The sequence below is a fragment of the Salminus brasiliensis genome, chromosome 17 (assembly GCF_030463535.1).
Source record: "Salminus brasiliensis chromosome 17, fSalBra1.hap2, whole genome shotgun sequence".
In the NCBI taxonomy this organism is placed as follows: Eukaryota; Metazoa; Chordata; class Actinopteri; order Characiformes; family Bryconidae; genus Salminus; species Salminus brasiliensis.
In genome coordinates, this window is record NC_132894.1 from 2,276,373 (window position 1) to 2,295,999 (window position 19,627).

The 19,627-nt window shown below is 44.6% G+C and overlaps 1 protein-coding gene across 1 annotated transcript in view; it reads left to right on the forward strand.

The window, feature by feature from the left end:
* Nucleotides 1–45: 45 nt before the first annotated feature.
* slc30a7 (solute carrier family 30 member 7) overlaps nucleotides 46–19,627 on the forward strand; it is a 21,517-nt gene continuing 1,935 nt past the window's right edge. The window contains 11 exon segments of the mRNA XM_072660572.1: nucleotides 46–152; nucleotides 154–176; nucleotides 689–790; nucleotides 3,506–3,619; nucleotides 3,850–3,937; nucleotides 4,042–4,171; nucleotides 6,257–6,427; nucleotides 6,556–6,606; nucleotides 8,082–8,217; nucleotides 18,741–18,831; nucleotides 19,045–19,194. Of these exon segments, the coding sequence (XP_072516673.1) occupies nucleotides 96–152; nucleotides 154–176; nucleotides 689–790; nucleotides 3,506–3,619; nucleotides 3,850–3,937; nucleotides 4,042–4,171; nucleotides 6,257–6,427; nucleotides 6,556–6,606; nucleotides 8,082–8,217; nucleotides 18,741–18,831; nucleotides 19,045–19,194 (1,113 nt within the window). The 5' untranslated portion in view covers nucleotides 46–95.

Below are 19,627 nucleotides of genomic sequence, written 5' to 3' on the forward strand. Positions count from 1 at the left end.
TGTGTGTGTGTGTGTGTGTGTGTGTGTGTGTGTGTGTGTGTGTGCTCCTGTAGTGTTTATAGAGTGGGTCTACCGGCGGAGCGGCTCCAGCAGAGATGTTACCGCTATCGGTTAAAGACGATGAGTACAAACCAGCTAAATTCAACCTGCTCGTCAAAACTGTCTGGATGGTTCCGGTAATTCCTCCGATATCTGCACTGGTTTTACTGTCACATCTGACTGGTGGCAGCTGATTTAGCCCAGTAGCACGCCAGGCTAGGCTAGGCTAGGCTAGGCTAGGCTAAGCTAAGCGGTGATTCACTCACTGCAGTTCTACGAGTTCAGCGGGGGTAGCTAGCTAGCTAGCACGCTAACTTGAGCTTAAACACTGATTTTCTGAGCTTATGTGATCCTTTCTGCACGTAAACAAGCACTTAATGTGTAATATGAGATATTAAGGGGGTGTTATATATTTGTAGGTATATATTTTGTGGATATTTGTGGTGTTTGTTCGGCTATTAGCAATGTGGCAAATCCAGGTCCAGAAAGTGAAAATCCGCTCCGGGATTTTGTTCCAGCTGCCGCGGCAGCGCTGCCCAGGCAGCTGGAACAAAACCCTGGAGCGGATTTTCACTTTCTGGACCTGGATTTGCCAGGTTTAGCTTTCAGTGGTTATTCATGCTACTCCTGCTCTCTCCCGTTTCTCCAGCTCAATCCTCGCCGATAAAACATCTCGGAATTTATTCTTCTTCCTGTGTCTGAACCTGTCCTTCGCTTTTGTGGAGCTTACGTACGGAATATGGAGTAACAGGTAAGCACTGGAGGTTTGCTAGCCGAGGCTACAAGAGGAAGCACTGGGCTCAGGATGTGCCACGTCGCTCTAAACACTGGATCACTGAATCACTGAATCACTGTTTTGGGGATTTGTTGGTTGCAGCAGCCTCCAGACTCCACTACCTCCACCTTTTGCTGCTTTCTGTGGTGGGCTGCACTTTGTGGGTCCATATTTATGAGCAATGAGTGATAATACAGGCAGTGTTTGCTGGCAGTTGGCAGAGCTGGCACCCTCATCAGCCCTGATAAGCTGATAGGAGGCTCGAGTGACGTGCAGGTGAGGGCACAGGTGAGGGCACAGGTGAGGTTGATGGGAATACAGGTGGGCGATAGGACAATGTATCGCAATCTAATAAAATATTGGGATCGTGATGGATGGTCAACTTTTCTCAGCGTTATAGTGGATGTCATAAGTGCTGAACAACAACAACAACAAATTAGGAGTGGGATTTAATGCTAATTGGATGGTGCAGAGCTCCAAAAGTATCTATTTAATAATTTGTCTTCTGCAGTTTAACAGAAGCGTCCTCTCTAAATTAAATGAACGATTGATTTAATTGAGGAAATTGGATCATTTTCTAGCTTGATGTTTTAGCGGGCCCTTGCAAACCCTAAGAAGGTCACAGAAAAGTATTGGGACGCCTGATTTTCTGCCTTTCTTCTGAAATCAAGGCGATTAGAAAGAGTTGGTCCTGCTTCTGTTGAAGTACCTGTCCTAGGAAGAAGGCTTTCTACTTGCTGTGAGGATTTCGTTGATTGCATTCAGTGACAAGAGCAGTACTGAGGTCAGAATGTTGGATGGTTGATCACCACCCATCCCATTCACCTCATCCCATTCAAAAGTACTGGATGGAGCTCAGATCAATGCTGGGGGGCTTTATACCCCTCTAGCCCATGCCTGGCATTATTCGGCAGCATGGTGCCCATAGGTTCATGTGTGTGTGCGCGCACGCACATTTGCACATCAGTGTCACCCATGGATGCAGCTTAAAAGAGCTGAATGCATTTATTAAAATGGGTGTCCACAAACATTTGGACATATAGTGTATTACCTACAGTAACCCTGTAAGTCGCTCTGGATAAGAGAGTCAGCTAAATACCATTAATGTAATGTAATGGTATTTAGACTACCCAGCATTTGGGCATTTGACCACCCAGTGTAAATACATGTGGCTAAATTCCTTTCCGGACACAATCAAGATACTAGACACATGAAGGGAGCAGAGGTGCAAACTGGGTGTAAGTGTGGGATTTTATTCAGACATCATTTTTTATTTATTTATACATTTTATATGTATATATAATAAGTCGCCGCTGGTGCGTCTCAGATCTCCTCCTGAAGTGGTTCGAGTGATGGGATTTGTATCTGTAGACAAGTACGGGCAGTTGACTAGGACTCTAGCAGATGGTAAACACGAACCTATTGGCACCATGCTGCCTAATAATGCCAGGTGTGGGCTAGAGGCGTATAGCTAAAGCCCCCCAGCAGCATTGAGGAGCTGTGGAGCAGTGGAAGAAGAACTGTGTTCTCTGGAATGATGGTGGTGGAGCTCCATCCAGTACTTTTGGGATGAGTTGGGGATGTCATCATCATCATCATCATCATCCAACATCTTGACCTCACTAACAATGCTCTTGTCACGGAATGCAGTCAATCAAATCCTCACTGCAATGCCCCTCCAAATCTTGTAGAAAGTCTTCTTCTCTGGACAGTTGAGACAGTTACTCCAACAGAAGCAATCCCCTTGATTTCAGAAGAAAGGCAGAGTGAGCTGGCGTCCCGATACTTTTCTTTACTTACCTTGATACCTTTTCCCTAAAGTATCAAGGTCGACAAATTTTTAAATTCCCTCAATCAATTAAACCACTTCACTTAGGATGGACACTTCAGTGACCAGATCAAAATGGTTGCGGTTAATACGTTGTGCGTTGTGAAAATGACGTGGTTATGTGCTAATGTGATGTTATACTTTTACCGTTTCTCACAGAGACCAACATAAGACATTGTCTTAAGCATAATATTTTTTTTGCTCTCTGTTACATTTCCATTAATTGTTTGAATGTTTCTTAATTATCACCTTATTCATTTCCAATAGTTACATTTCATGGGTCACAGAAATGGATCTGATTGGTCTAAAGTGACTAACTGTACTAGAGCTGGGCGATATGACGATATTTTATCGTATGGTGATAAATATGGTTACGGTGATAACAGTAAGCTTCTGTTAGAGCTTAATAAACACTGATCAGCTGCAGGTTTCATTACTAACAGTGTAATTAGACTGGGTTCATTAGATGAAGAGAGTATAAATCACTGTATTCAGTACAGGAGAGGATCTGAATAGAAGATTATAAGAATGTGTTTAGTCTGTGACTATATGTATCGTGATTAATATCGTGTATCACAAACACAAAGTCTTTAAATATCATGATATTGTATTTTCAGCATATCGCCCAGCCCTTAACTGTAGACAGTTTAAATGCTTATTTATATAGTTTCCTTATGTTTGCACACAGTTTTATTGTTTTGTTAAATATCAGTAGTCTGGAATGCTATATTTAATATAGTAGATTATCACTTTGTAGTCATGTAGTTTGATAATTAGGTTTAAAAGTCTTTATTTTACCTCATTATTGCAAGTTCTGTATTTAACCCCATAATGTTCTGCCTCTCTCCTGTTCTTCATATCAGTTTAGGGTTGATATCAGACTCTTTTCACATGTTCTTCGACTGCACTGCACTTTTGGCAGGACTTGCAGCATCAGTGATCTCCCGATGGAGGTCTAATGACTCCTTTTCATATGGGTAAGAGATTAGACTGCGGGTTTTAATGCTTTTAACCCCAGATGCAACCTTTGCTGTGCTTTGTTTGGTGCGATATATGATATATTCCCATTTAATTGCATTAATCTAGAATAAATGTAATAGAAAAGTCAGTTTTGCTGCAGTACTGCTGCATGAAAGTGTCTTCATGCTGTGGCCTAGTGGTGAGTTTCGTAAAAACCGCTCCTGATCACATGCTTCTGCTTTTGCAGCTACGTCCGAGCAGAAGTGCTGGCAGGCTTCGTGAACGGCCTCTTTCTCATCTTCACTGCCTTCTTCATCTTCTCAGAGGGAGTGGAGGTGAGTGCAGCACTCAACATCAAGAGCTTCGTTGAGATTCGGACAGTGTGGCGCTCTTTGCAGATCTCTGATGGCTTGTTTTTGTTCTCCTCCTCCTTCTTCAGAGGGCGTTGGAACCTCCAGATGTGCATCACGAGCGGTTGCTGCCTGTGTCTATAGCAGGGCTGTTGGTCAACCTCGTAGGCATCTTTGCGTTCCAGCACGGAGGGCACGGACACTCTCATGGTGGAGAAGGTGGAGTATCTGTTCCCACTGCAGAGCTTCTGTAACGCAGTGTGTTTACGCTGCCTGCTTTTCAGTGTAGGCCCTGCGTCCTGTTACTGATCCAGTTGCTTTCCCCTGAGCAATATTTTACAGGGGTGTTCCTTTAGGGCCTAAACCTGGTGTTGCATTGCATCTGTCAGCCTCGTCCGTTTGACAGATATTACAGTTTTATGAATTTACATGTTTTGATCAGTTCAAATACACACCATATATTACACACAGACCTCATAAACCATTGGGAATCCCTGTGGGGCTGACCTTCTTACTTTTTTTTGGCCACGCCCACTTTCAAAAGTTAGTTTCTTCCACTTTGTGTTAGACTTTCTTGCCGCTTTGTTCCAGATCGTATCAAATTTAAAGTGAATGCAGTCAGAAGTAGGCTAATGCTGTGGGATGTATGCTAACCCATAATTCCTACAGGCAATTTAACATTATTTAGAGCTATTTAGAGAATGGGTATCCCGATCCAGGCATATTTTAATTGAGGATTGAGTATCGGCTATTTTAACCCCAATCCAGTTCCGAATCTTTATTTTAACCACAATGTCCATAGCGCCATCTACTGCCCTCAAAGTGCCATTAATGGATGGATGCAGCAGTGCAGAGGGAGTTGAGGTTCTGCAGTGTGGAGCTATTGTACAGTGGAACCTGAAAACACACCATAATATCTGACCCTTTATAAAACCTCACTGACATGCTCTGTTTTACCAGCGGGAGAACCGCACCAAAACCGAGTGGAGGCTGACGCTAATGCTAACACACATACAAGGCTCCACTAACCTAAATAAATCTGTGCAGCTACTAAAATAAAAGGATTTTACTGGACGTATTAATTAGCAGCACAGCTTCTTTAAAAACCATGTGGCTGTGTTATTTACACAAACACAAGGATCGGATTGGCTCGTAATCTGCATCGACTGATACTCAGCAGTCAGAGACTTGGATCAGATCAAGGGCGAGGGGCCAGGGCTGATAAACTCATTGGGACGTCCCTAATTTAGGAACTAGTTTTCCAACACAATGCAGAAAGACTGGAGTGTTGTGGAGCTCCACGTGACCTATATCCACCTACGTCTGAGGTTGAAGATGCTGAATTGGAAATGTTCTGGAGGGGGAGCTCTGTTATGAAGGGAAGACGTTAGCCTAAGAGCTAACCTCATAACAGAGCTATTTCTCTGGGCATGTTCTGGTGTGGGTAAGAGAAGACGTACGGCCGCTTGGGTGGATCTTTTCAATGTAGTGCCTTCAGCCACAGACGCTGGTCCTCTGCTTTGGAAGGTGGTGGATATGAGTTATATGATGCTCCACGGCACTCTGATCTTTTGGTGATCCGACTGCTTTGGAATCTACCGGCTAGCGAATGAAGTCCTTAAAATATTTCAAACAGCCTTAAACCCAGAACCCACATCAGAGTTCCTCCAGCCATCGAAGCCCATCATAAAAAGCTTTTTCCTGGTCCTTCATCTTCTTTGTTCTCGTCTTCGCCTTTGTGTTTATTATTTGTCTTCTTCATTCTCGTGTTTTAATTTTTTTTCTTCATCTTTTGTCTTTTTTTCTCTTTGACGTCTTTTTTTTTTTATTTTTCTTTGTTTTTGTCTTTTTTCTATCTTCGTCTTTGTCTTCTTCATTTTTTTGACTTTTGTATCTTTGTCCCTCCGTCTTCTTTTTCTTCGTTCTCATCTTTTCTTTATCCTGTTTTCTCTTTGATGTCTGTCTTTTGTTTTTGTCTCTACCTTCTTTATCTTTGTTTTCTTAATTTTTGCCTTTGTATTTTTGTGTCGTCTTCTTTTTTCTTCCTTCTTTCATTCTCGTCTAATTTCTTCATCTTTTCTTTTTATCCTTTTTTTCCCCTTTGATGTCTTCAGGTTTTCTTTCTTCATCTTATTTGTCTCTCTTTTTGTTGTTGTTGTCTTCGTCTTTTGTCTTAATCTTTTTCGCCTTTGTCTTCTTTCTTTATCTTTTTATTCTTATTTGTTGAATTGTCCCATCATCTCTTGGACTGTATCTAACACTAATCGGATCTCTCTCTCTCTCGCTCTCTCTCTCTTTCTGTAGGTCACGGACATAGCCATTCTCTGTTCAACGGCAGCGCAGGTCACGGGCACAGTCACGGAGGCCATGGGCACAGCCATGAGACCAAACATGGACACGACCATGGGCATGACCATGGCCACGGGCATGGACATGGAGGGCATGGCCATTCCCACGAGGAGCCACATTGCCATGGTGAGGCTTTTTGTTCCAGTTGTTGTCAGAGTTGCTTCAGAACCTGTAAGAACCCAAACAAATCACTATGATCTGTCCTCTAAACATCCGATACAAGCTTAATGTCCTCGCTCTCCCTTCTCTCCTAGATGATCACGCTCAGACACCAGGCAAAGGCGCCAGCAAACAGATTCTACAAGGTAAAGCAGTGGTTTCACGCCTCTGGCTGCCACCAGATGGCGCCAGAGTTCTCTTGTGCAGTGCATGAAATAAGTGAGCGGCGTATGAGACGGCAGTGTGCAGTTCGCTTGTGCAGTTCGTAGCATTCTGACGTGTAAACCTGCTCAGGTCTGAGGTCTCATGCTTTTAATACTAAAGCTCCAAATCTGAGCTTAAGCAAAAGCACTGTGGTGATGCAAACGAGCAGAAGGGCCACTACGAGGTAGTAGTTCATATAGATCAGTGATCTTGTGACCCCCCTCATTAGCATGAGACATGACGGGTTGATGGAGTTTTATTTGTGACGAGGTGACCGGTCAGGCCGGCCCACAAGGCTGACCTTTGCCCCCAAGCTTAACTGGGTTAACGCTGAGATCTGAGAGAGTTCAGGAGCACTGTCACTTTAAAACTCTTTGTGTGAGCCTGTGTGGGAAAAGAGCGGAGAAGAGAAAGTGAGCTTGTCCCCTTCACCCTGGCACACAGAGCAAGAGAATGGGTCCTTTGGGAGGCCGGCTCAGGGGGGGACGCAGAGGGCTCAGTGGAATGGGGGGGTTGTCCTGAGAGGGAGGGAGGGAGGGAGGAGGTGGTGACAGTGCAAAAGGTTACACCGCCTCCATCCCTGTTCCTGGGACCTTCTCTGCCCTTGTGATCACATGTTTTCTTCCCAAAATTCACGAATCCCCTGCATGTTCTCTCGGGCCGGTCAGTGAAGGGGGCCTTCAGCATTCCTGTTTGTTTTGCTGCTCCTGCCCTCACCGCACTTGGATGGACTTTCCGTTTAATTTGGGGTTCGCTCACTTTCTGCGGTTGAACATTCTGGGAAATCGATAGCGGCTGCAGTCATGACGTATTCACCTAAAGGGGGTCTTTTCGGGGGCTTGTGGGGCCATCACAAGTGCACCATGTCCAAATGTTTGTGGACACCCCTTCTCATGAATGCTTTTAGCTACTTTAAGTTGCACATCTGTCGCAATTGCACATCTACAGCGTGCATAGTCCTTGTAGATGGATACTGCCAATAGAATAGGACCCTCTGGAGCAGATAGACATCATGAACGTATTGGCACCATGCTGCCTAATAATGGCAGGCGTGGGCTAGAGGGGTATAAAGCCCCCCAGCATTGAGCTGAGGAGCAGTGGGAGAAATGTTTTTTCTGGACTGATGGTGGTGGAGCTCCATCCAGTACTTTTGGGAGTTTGGGAGTTGAAGATGAGGTGCGTTGCTAATAGTATAAGCTGCATGAGGAAATTGTGGAGATTCCTTAGTTTGAAACTGGAGGAACCTCTTAAGGTGCTTTGAGGAGAAGAAAAGAAATGTTTTTTTGAAGAAAAGGGTTCTTAATGCTTATAGGATATATATATATGTGTGTGTATAAATATAAATGTATAATGTATATAAAAATATTTAAATGTGTAGTCATATGTGATCTCAGCAGCTGTGTTTGGTGCCTTGCAGGGGTTTTTCTGCACATTGTTGCCGATACGTTGGGCAGCATCGGTGTGATCATCTCAGCCTTCCTGATGCAGAAGTATGACCTGATGATCGCTGATCCTATCTGCTCCATGCTCATCGCCCTTCTCATCGGAGTCAGGTGGGGGAACGCACACTAACACAAACTTACACTGTGCTCACGTTCAGGTTTGTAAGAGTGTGAGTTAATGGGACAGAAAGAGAAATATGAATTAATGTAAAATTCTTAGTCATCAATCAACTGAAATTTCAGAAACATGTTTACATATAATTAAGAATATGTTAACATAGTAAATACATGAATACATACATACAGAATAATAATAATAATAATAATAATAATAATAAAAAAAAAAAAAAAAAAAAAAAAATATATATATATATATATATATATATATATATTTGAACAAAATTATATCCTGCTGTTGCTGCTAAACAATGTAGCTGATCAAGCTGAATCACTAATCACATTTTTTTAAATAATTTTGACCCACCTAATTTACTTTATTTCCAAATTAATACAACTATTACATTTAATTTCAGATTAAATAACTTATTTTTTTTATTGAATAAAAAATCCATTTATAATACGTCAGATTCATATATTTTTGTATCCTTGCATTTTCTACACTCAGCTTTTCTGAATCCTGGGGCGTCTGTGTGTGTCTGTGTGTGTCTGTGTGTGTCTGTGTGTGTCTGTGTGTGTCTGACCCTGCTGAGGTTAGACCTCCTCCCTTAACTCCACCCAAAACCCACAGCAGCACCTTATGCAGGGCAGACTGAAGCCACTTCACAGTGACCGTCTCTCAGTGAGCTCTCCAACCTCTACCCCAACCAGTTCAATTACAGGACATGCGCGTGCACACACACACACACACACACACACACACACACACACACACACACACTCCCATACACACAGAGGGTGGAGTCCGGCACACTCTCACATGTGGTAAAGCCAACAGAACAGGAGTCGACTCCTTCATGTGTCTTTCTTCTCCCTGCTGAAACTGACGGAAGCCACGTCACATAGCTGTAGGATCTGCTGTAGGTTGAAATCTCCCCAGTTTTAAGCTTCTAATACTTTCATCACTGTTTTAGCTGTGGTTGCTATGGTGTTGCTAGAAAGTTGCTAGGTAGTTGCTATGACCCTGCTTGGTTGTTACTGTGGAGTTGCTTAGCAGTTGCTAGTGTGTTGCTTGGTGGCTGCTATGAAATTGCATAGTGGTTCCTGTGGTGTCCCAGGTGTTTTGCTGTAAGGTGCGTTTGGGTTGCTGTGGAGTCGCTTAATGGTTTCTATGGAGTGGCTTAGCTGTTGCTGTGGTATCCCAGGTGGTTCTATGGGGTTGCAGGGTGGCTGCTATGGAGTTGCTTAGTGGTTGCTAGGTGGCTTCTAGACAGTTGCTGTGACGTCCCATGTGTTTGCTATAAGGTGCATTTGGGTTGCTGTGGAGTTGCTTAGTGGTTGCTACGGTGTTTCTTGACCGTTGCTTTGCTATCTCAAGTGGTTGTAAGGTGGTGTCTATGGAGCTTTCTAGCTGTTGCTGAAGTGTTGCTTATTGGTTGCTATGGTGTAGATAGGTGGTTGCTGTGGTACCCATGTGGTTGGTTTGTTGGTGGTAGTAGTGTTTATATAATTGTGCCAAAAGAAGGGTGCACAAACTTTTGCACTCCATTCATTCCTGTTGGACAAATCTGCCCCTAAGGCAAACCGGGGATTCTCTGGACGTCTGGGCTCTCGTCTCTCGGACGAGATGCTTCTGGGGAGTGAAAGGGGGCCGAGAGGGGCCTCATTCTACAAATTCCCAGCAAACTCTCCTCTCCATGTTATTCACTCTCCCTCTGTTCGGCCTTTTCTTCTCCTCTCTCTGGAATGCGGTTGTGATCTGTGGCTGTTCCTTTAAAAAATGCGGGAACAAAGGCATCTTTTTAAGATGGACTTTCCCTCCACCCTCTTTTATCAGAGAGAGGGAGAGAGAGGAGGGGCTGGGTTATTGACACCCCTCTTACTGCTGCCTGGATTCCTCTCGTCAGCAGCAAAGACATTAATAGCATTCAGGTTTGATTAGAGGAGCGGCGCCACCTGCCTGCCCTGCTGTTTTTACATAACGCATGAAGAGTGGGCCGTGAATGAGGGCGAGGCGCTTCAGCTATTTCAATACAGGTGCAGCATACAGAGGAGAAAAGGAACCGGCCACCTTTTATCAAGCATATAAAGTTATTAGGAAAGCAGAAGACAAAAAAATAAACAACTCCGACGAATAGAAACAGTGACGGGTGTTAAAAATAGCAGAGAATTTAAGAATTGCTAGCTTTGCTCTTCCCACAAACACAAGATTAGACAGTCCTGGTCTATGTGGTGCTCAGTAGAAGTCAGCCTACATGTTTGACCGAATGGCAACAGGTGAAGTGAATAACCCTGATGACGTGGATCCAGTAGCTCCTCACTTTCTCACAACCACTTAACAGCAATACGCTGATCAGCCATAACATTAAAACCACCGAAGTGAAATGCACTGAAGATCTGGGTCCAGTGGCTCCTGTCTGTCGAGGGGTGGATCTACATATTAGGCAGCGAGTGAACGGTCAGTTCTTGAAGGTGCTGAAGGGGTGAAAGTAAGAATCTGAAACACTTAGACCAAGAAGAACCAAACTGTGAAGGTCAGAACATCTCCAAAAACAGGAGTCTTGCAGGGTGTTCCCAGCTTACAGTGGTTAATACCTAGCTAGCCATTAACAGTACATTACTGTGTTAGTGTGACGGGGTGGTAGGTCAAACTGAGGGTCACACGGCATCATTTTTAATGAATTAAAAAGTTGTTTTTTTGTTTTTTTTCTTGAATTAACATCTTCAAGCTTTAGAAACACTTTGGCCCATGAAACTGTTCTATAGCTCTTCTCGAGATTCAGTCCTTGTCGGCCCGGGCTGGTCTATCGCTGCGATGCTCTGCGAGATCGTGCACAATAACAGCTCTGCAGGAATGCCTGTGGTCAGGATAGATGGACACTCGGCTGTTTGGACAGCTCCAGCCTGCATTTTTCCAGCTGAAAACCTCGGCCTGTGGAGATTGATTGAAAGGCTCCAGAGTACTCTTTATTTTGATTTTAGGACACAGACCACATTCAGAGGCTTGCTGAGTGACGGAACGCACCCGTGTGCTTCAGCAGCGGTTCCCAGCGCACTGTCGGCCTATGCCTATGTCTTTCACTGAAGACCGACCCCATGCTGTATGTAAACAGCTGTTGGAGGCTGTTAGCCTGGTGGGATGTCCATGGGGGAATATCTGGGATGTCTGTGGTGGCTGGTGTGTGTGTGTGTGTGTGTATGTACTGTGTGATTAGTCTAAAGAGTAGCCGGGCGTTCAGTAGGCCCCTGCTGCTTTGACCCTGAACGGCGGTCCTGTGCTCTCCTAGCCGCTCCAAAGTGCTGCTTAATCGCTTTGGGCTCCAGTAGAAGCCACAGGATTGGGCCAAAGGAGGAAAATTAACATAAATTAACATGTGATTTGTGTGCATGAAGCCAGACCTGGTTGAGTTCAGAGGTAAGGCCTCTGGCTGACACTCCAAAGCTGGAGGACTGGATGTGGTAGGGCTGGACGATATGGATAAAAATACCATGAGCTATACATCTCCATTCAAAATGTTCTAGACTAAAGTCCAAGACTAGAGTTAACCCCTATCTGGGGAAGCTAGCTTGAGGTGTTGAGTTTTAGAGACTTGAGGGACAGAAGAGTGGATCAAGAATGGAAGATGCAGAAGACACTGCAAGTACAAGATCTCTGAGCACTGTATTTTACATCGATCAGCCATAAAATTAGCACCACTGATGACCGATGACCTGAAAAACCTTGATCATCTTCATCTACAGCGGCTCCTGTCTGTCAAGGGGTGGATCTACATATTAGGCAGCAAGTGAACAGTCAATTCCTGAAGGTATGAGGTAGGAGTTGAAGCCGGAGAAATGGACAAGAGTAAGAATCTGAGACACTGTGATGTTCTAGACGTCTGGGTCAGAACATCTCCAAAACATCAGACAGGTCCCACCTCTGCTGCTAATGTTTGTCTTGGTGCCAGATACCACAGGACACCTAAAAGAGTCCATGGTCAGATCTTTTGTGGGATGCTTTAGACCACCTATCACAGAACATCTCCAAAATGTCAGGCAGGTCTTGTGTGATGTTCCTGGTATGCAGTGGTCAGAACATACCAAAAGTAAAGTGCTCCAAGGAAGGACAAGTGGTGAACCGATGATTGGGTAATGGGCGCCCATGGCTCATTGGTGCGATCCATGGAGGCCCTGGATACCATTGTGATTGCAGTGATCTGCAGTCTATTAATAAACAGCTGCTTCTTCTCTGGGGTTGCAAGAATCCTCAGCATCATCAAAACATCCACAATCTGTAGAGCTGCGATTGGTGAACAGCAGCTGCAGTACAAGCGTTGCAAAAAAAAAAGCCAATATGGCGCTATATCACACAGCCCTAGTTTCCAATGGACCTCATGCAGGTTTGGACTTTGGGAGGGTCTAGTGGACGTGTCTGTTGTGGGTATATTTTACGCTCTAATGAGATGGGCATGCCACATGCCGGTTTGACGCCAGCAGCTCGGGTTCGTCTAATGACAGGCTACCCAGCTGGGTCTTTGAAACGCTCCAGTTTCCATTTCAGTTGGCTTTGGCCGATGACCACGCTCAAGTGTATGCTTGTAATCTCAAGTCCTCCCGCGTAAAAAAAAAGACCACAGGGCTCTTCAGTTTTTTTTCTTCTCAGGCCAGTCTCGGGTTTCTGAGAGGGTTTCAGCTGTGCTTTGTAATACAATTCCTGATACAGTGTTTTTGATGACATGGTTGTGGGGAAACGAGCGTTACGCCATCATCACAACCAACCCAGACGGCCGATGGCTTTTTAAATCCATTTAGATGCTGCTTGATGTTGGTCTTCTTCCAGACCTTCATGCATTTCAAAGATCTGATTAGATGACCGTGTCCATTAGATTTAAACAGCAATGGTTGGTTTCAGGGACTTTTAATGAACTGTATTTTGTTTTTGATACAAAATCTCCATTCGAAACACTCTGCATTCCAGGACTAGGCTTAATCCCTCTCTAGGAAACCGGCCTGAGCTTTAGAGACACGATAGATAAACTAGAGTTGATGCTGCTTTTGTTGGAGTAACTGTCTCTACTGTCCGGGGGAGACTTTCTTATAGATTTTGCAACATTTGCCTTTTATCCATCCAATCCATCCATCAATCCATCCAATCCAATCCCTCCAATCCAATCCATCGTTTTTTTTGTTTTTTTTTTTCTCTCAATGTGGGACGGCCAAATAACCCACGCCTTCATAGCTCCCTCTAACACTAGCAATACTCCAGACACTACTAAGGGTCCAGGGAAGAGAGCCCTAACTACCCCCATCTATAGCGCCCCCCCACCGCCCTGTTCCATAGTGGAAGCAGACAATGAGCCACTCAGAGCCCTGATATTTGGAGCATTACTGCAAGGATTTGATTTCATTTCTGAAAAGTGTGAGAGTGAGGTCAGGATGTTGGATGACCAACTTTAAAAAAAAGTACTGGATGGAGCTCCACCACCACCACCATTTCAGAGAGCACAGTTCTTCTTCCACTGCTCCACAGCTCCTCAATGCTGCTGGGGGGCTTTATACCCCTCTACTAGCCCACGCCTGGCATTAGGCAGCATAGTGCGAATAGGGTCATGATGTTGATCTGAGTCCTATTCTTTTGGCAGTACTTTACTCTACAGGGCCTAGACAAGCTGCGTCAGTAACGGGTACAACTTAAAGTAGCCGAATGCATTCTTTAGAAGGGGTGTCCACAAACATTTGGACATGTAGTGTACATAGAGGATAGGAGCGTGAATCCAGTCCCATCTCGGTCCCATTTTGGTCTTTCTCCTTGTTCTTGTGCTGTAGGGTATCAGTCCTGCTGCCAGTTATTGGTCTAAAGACTGGTTTGTTTGTTTTTGTAGTGCTCCTTCCTTCCTTCCTTCTTTCCATTCCTAGTCTAGAAGGATTTACAGAAAGTGAGAAATCCTTCTGTTTTAACATCAGTAGGAGTTGAATTTACAGGCTCTTTTACTCGCCCTGTTGGCCGTCTGTGCCCTGCAGGCTGCTCTGTGGGCTGCAGCGCTCTTGTGGTTTCCCAGGCATCATAAAACCGCTCCTGCCTGTACGTTTAATGAGCTTTCAGGTTGACTCGGAATAATAACCTTCTGTTAGAGTGTGGTTGGGAAATCGTGGCTTTTCTCGGATGATTATCAGTACATTCCAGAATCGGAATTGAATTTTATTGGCTTTAATCCAAATCCACCCAAAACTGTCAAAAAGCTACGTAAACATGTCTTTAAAAATGGACTGCGAACAAAACGGCACCGTCAGACCTTTCCTCATTTAACTGTGTAAATAACGCAATGTCCGGGCTCCTCCTACACCTCCTACAGAGGTGTAACCCACACTTTGAGCCACCACTTAAGGACATGCTTTACACTAGGGGTGTGTGGCATGTATCGTCTCCGATAATATCCTAATCATTGTTTTAACGATGTGCGAGCGGACATTATGGAGTATGTGGCTCACTTTGCGTAAACCACTCAAAGACACGCCTTAAGAGTTCACAGATTCACTGCGCCCGTTAGCCTGGCAGGACAGACTACTGTCCAGAGTGCATGCAGTGCGCTGGCATAGCCTGCATGTTTACCCCAACACAAGCTGCAAAATCGGTTACAATTGAATCCGTGCTGAATATGAAGATTATTAAAAACGTCGGGAGTACGCTGCCCACTACGGGCCGAAACCAGCCAAGCACCTGTTGGGCCACAATCTGTGACCGTCGAATTCTGTGAGCTCAGTGGGTAGTTTCTGAGATTTCTACTTGTGTACAGTCACATATTCTGACAGGGACAGTCATTATCAGATTTTGTGACTCATAAGATTATGTGATTCTTCTAGAAGTGTCGAGGGGTGACCAAATGTGCCGTCGCCAGAAAGTGTGACCCCGGTGTACTTCTATAAGAAACTGTGCAGTCACGTAATTTACAGTTTAAGTGAAAGATGTTTAAACTAGAGATGCATTGATCCGATATTAGGATCGTATATCATTCCCGATATTATTAAAATTAGCTGGATCGGGTATCGGATAATTAGGCCGATCCATGGAACCGATCCTGTTACATTAATTGGTTGGAGTGAGACTAAACTAAATGTTTTAATTACTGCTTGTATGTTTGACCAAGTTACTTTTTTATTCTCAAATTTAGCTGCTACATTTTATTTTAAATTATGTTAAATATTTAAAAATAAGAATGACTACTGACAAAGTGAAGCTACTTATTTTCAGTTTCGGCCGATATTTTGATGTATTTTAATATATTTTAAGAAGTTTGAATTTGAATGCTGGGTCAACATCCTGTACCATTGGTTATTTGTTTTAGTGACAAATAAAGAGCAATTTAGTAGATTTATATCTGTGTTTATTTGTTATATTTTGTTTTACAAAGTTAGTAAAGTAATGTTTAAGTCAATCCTGATGTCTTAAGTTTCTCCCACATGGTAAAGTATATGGTTTATTTATTCAACAATGGTATCGGATCGGTATCGGGTATCGGCCGATATGCAAAGTTTATGTATCGGTATCTGTATCGGAACTGAAAAAGCTGTATCGGTGCACCCCTAGTTTAAACATGCATAAAGTAAAATGATCAAACTTAACCCCTTTTAAAAATAACAATAATAACATGAAATATAAATATAATGTAATATAAATAAAGTATATTCACATTAAATTACTGAAATTTGATTGTTTTTCTATCAATTTTACTTGAACGTTTCAGTTTTAAGTAAATACATAAGTAGAACAGGCTATCACAATGCAATAGTTTTACCATACATTTTAAAAGTATGAAAAGTATCGTCTAATTATTGTTGGATATAAATATCGAGATATTATTTTTGTCTATATCGCACACCCCTATTTTACATATGCTTTTCTGGACAAGCTGAGAAATACAGAGCCATGACCGAAAGGTGTAGAAGCATGTGGACTGAGGCGGTAGAGTAATACTGCAGGATTTCCAGTAATATGACCCGGGTTACGCAGCGCTACACAGCTCCCGTGTACGTTCTCCTGCCCACTTCACAAGAGTTAGCAGCCCACCAAGCTTGCAGTAGCAAGGATGGAGATAATACGGTCCTGTTACCAGTCAGTGGAGCATCACGGTCATTCCTGATTCACCAGTGCTTTTTAACTGCAGTGTGTGGACCTTCTACACGGTTTCAGGCTGTAGTGGGACCTCAACCAGCTGTAACCTTGACGTAATCACTGTAGGTAAGCGATTTGGAGATTAACCTCCAGTGTGATGTGCTGTGCTCACAGAGTGCCTCTCCATTGCAGCACAGGAAGGCTGGAACAATGCCATGATGTCAGAGTGTGCAGCGCCTTCCTGTTTTCATTCTGTTGCCCAAACAGGGGACAAAACACGAGGGTCGGAGAGAGCCGAGCACATGTGGCATGTCCAGTCTTGTGCTGTATGTTTGCAAATATGAAAAAAATAAGGCACAAATACACTATATTGACAAAAGTATTGGGACATCTGCTCATTCATTGTATCTTTCGCAATCAACGGCATTAAAAACAGCTGATCCTGCTTTTTTGGAGTAACTGTCTGTACTATCCAGAGAAGAAGGCTTTCTAGTAGAGTTTAGTGACCAGAGCAAGCGTTAGTAAGATCAGGATGTTGGATGAACCCTCATCCCAACTCCTCAACTCCTCACATCCTCACATAGTATTGAATGGAGCACCACCATCATTAATCATCAGGGTTTCTAACCCCTCTAGCCCATGCCTGGCATTAGGCAGGATACCCACAGAGTCCAGTTCTACTAGCACATCTGTGTCAGGAATAGGTGCAACTTAAAGTAGCTTCATTAGAAGGGGTGTCCACAAATATTTGGACGAATAGTGTGAAACGTTAGATGCTGTAGAGTAAAGTAAATGAACACGGTACTGTAATTTAGACCCTGTGCTTAGATACTTGCTCCAAACCTCAGGAAATGAGTCATGGGCAGTTTGAGCTTTTACATAAGTTTCAGTTATTTGTGAAACTTTCATGGCCAACACCTCTTGTTTAACCACTCTGTGAGATAGAGAGAGAGGTGGGGGGTGGGCTTGTGTGTGTCTTTACTGGCAAGACCTGCTGAGCTCATGAACTTCTATACATTACCCACTAACCTCTCTCCATTATGCTTAATGTTCATGGAGCCAGCCATGGTGGAGGCGTGCGGCGTCCCTTACAGGAAGCTCTTGGCTTTGCATGAGACGACGATTGAGAAACACAGCCTGACGAAAACATGATTTGTTAGATTACGCTTTTCCAAAACAGCAACGGTGTAACTATTGGGGGGGGGTGTGTAGTCCACATTTGGGACGAGAGGTCACGAATTCGATCAGTGCCATTGCCCAACATGTTTTCTTACTCTCCTACAAATGCTGTGATGCTGATGGCACCATGTCTTCAGTAGACGCAAAGAAGACGCACACCGCCATTAAAAAGACCAGGTCAGGTCAGACCAGACTTTGGCTGGGACTTCGGAAGAGGGAACGGGATGGAAGGAGGCAGAGGGGTGAAGGAGAATAGATGAGGGTACAAGAAAGGCAGGCCAAGCCCAGGAACCCTCTAATAGTTCCCATATGCAGCCGTGGTTGGGCCTGAGGGTTTTTTTTTTTTGGGTGGGGGGGGGGAGCAGACTGTGAAGACTGTCCTACAGTAGATGATGATCTCCATGGAGCTGAAGGAGTGTTGTTGAGCTGTGTGTGTGTGTGTGTGTGTGTGTGTGTGTGTGTGTGTGTGTGTGTGTGTGTGTGTGTGTGTGTGTGTGTGGTTAGCCTGGCAGTGTCCCGCCTGCCCTGAGATCACGCTTCAGCTATGCTAACCGCCTCGGGGCAGCAGCTACATGGCAGCCGGATCCGCATGACCTCAGCTCCTCAGCTCCAGAGTGAGTGTGGTGGTCAAACACCCCTGATTCTCCCGAATCGGCCCGGGGGCGACGTGAAGGTGCGAGGCGTGAGAGTGTTGGAATATTTGCCGCTGGTCTCATGGGGTCAAATTTGCTTCTTAGGACCCGAGCGCTCTGGCTGGCCTCCTGCTTGGTCACTGTATTGACGCCCATTGTTCCGATTTGATTGCACGCTCCATGGCAGCACATCCTTTGGCGTGACTTGGCATTCCTGAGCCGGCCCGGTCACCATGTGATGCGTCCTAGTAGAACAGGAAGCTTGGAGGAAGCGAGTCATGCTGGCCTTTTCTCTGTTGTTGTTGGTGGTAGTGCCCCCCCCCCCCCCCCCTGACTCTGTTAGTTTTCTACCACATGCATTCAGCTACTGCCAATAGAATAGGACTCTCTGAAGCAGATAAACATCATGAACCTATTATTGGCACCATGCTGCTGCCCAATGCCAGGCACCTTGGCTGGAGGGGTATAAAGCCCCCCAGCATTGAGCTGTGGAGCAGTGGAGTGATTCAGCTCTGGAGTATTTATATCAGATATGCACCAGTTTTTTACTATTTTTGCATTTCTAGTTTTAATAAAATGGAAATTAAAAGTGTTTCCTTCTCTTCTTTCCCCTCCAGTGTCGTTCCTCTGCTCAGGGAGTCCATAGGGATCCTCATGCAGCGCACTCCTCCTGCCCTGGACCATGCTCTTCCTGAGTGCTACCAGAGGGTGAGTTGCCCACATCTTAAAAGGGATGGTCTGGCCAAAAATGCTGGCTCTGAATGGAAGCAAGAAGGGCTTGAAACCCAGCACCTCACATGACCTTATGTTAGACATTGGATTCCATGTCCTGCTGCTTCCCAGGCACTGCTAGCCAAGTGTCCCATTTAATTATAGTGATGGGCTACAAGTTACGAATGCTGTCCATGATGGTCTCTGCAGGTGCAGCAGCTGCAGGGCGTGTATAATCTGCAGGAGCCACATTTCTGGACCCTGTGCACAGACGTCTATATCGGCACCCTCAAACTCCTTGTGGCTCCTGACGCAGATTCCCGATGGATCCTCAGTCAGACGCACAACATTTTCACACAGGTGAGGGTTTGACGCCTCCAGCAGCTGTTTGTTTATTTTTGTTTATTGTAAATATGCAAATTCAATTATGCCTCAAACACCCCAGATTAGAAAGGCAGGATCCAAGCACAGGGTCAGCCATGCTACGGCATCCCTGAAGCAAAGAGGGTTTCGGGGGTCTTGAGCATCAATAACCCAGCCCACCTCCAGTCCTGGAGGCCTGGGTTCCAGCAAGGTTCGGTAGCTGCCCTACTCCTACACACCCGATACAACTCCTCAGTTAAGCCTGTAGTCTTGAGGCCTGTAGTTAAGTCAGTGCTTAGCGATGCGCTACATGTCATACAGTATCAGAAACCATGTACTATAATGCATTTGCTGTGAAATCTCTACTCTGCATTTACATTTAAGGCATTTAGCAGATGCTCTTCTCCAGAGTGACTTACAAAAGTGCTTT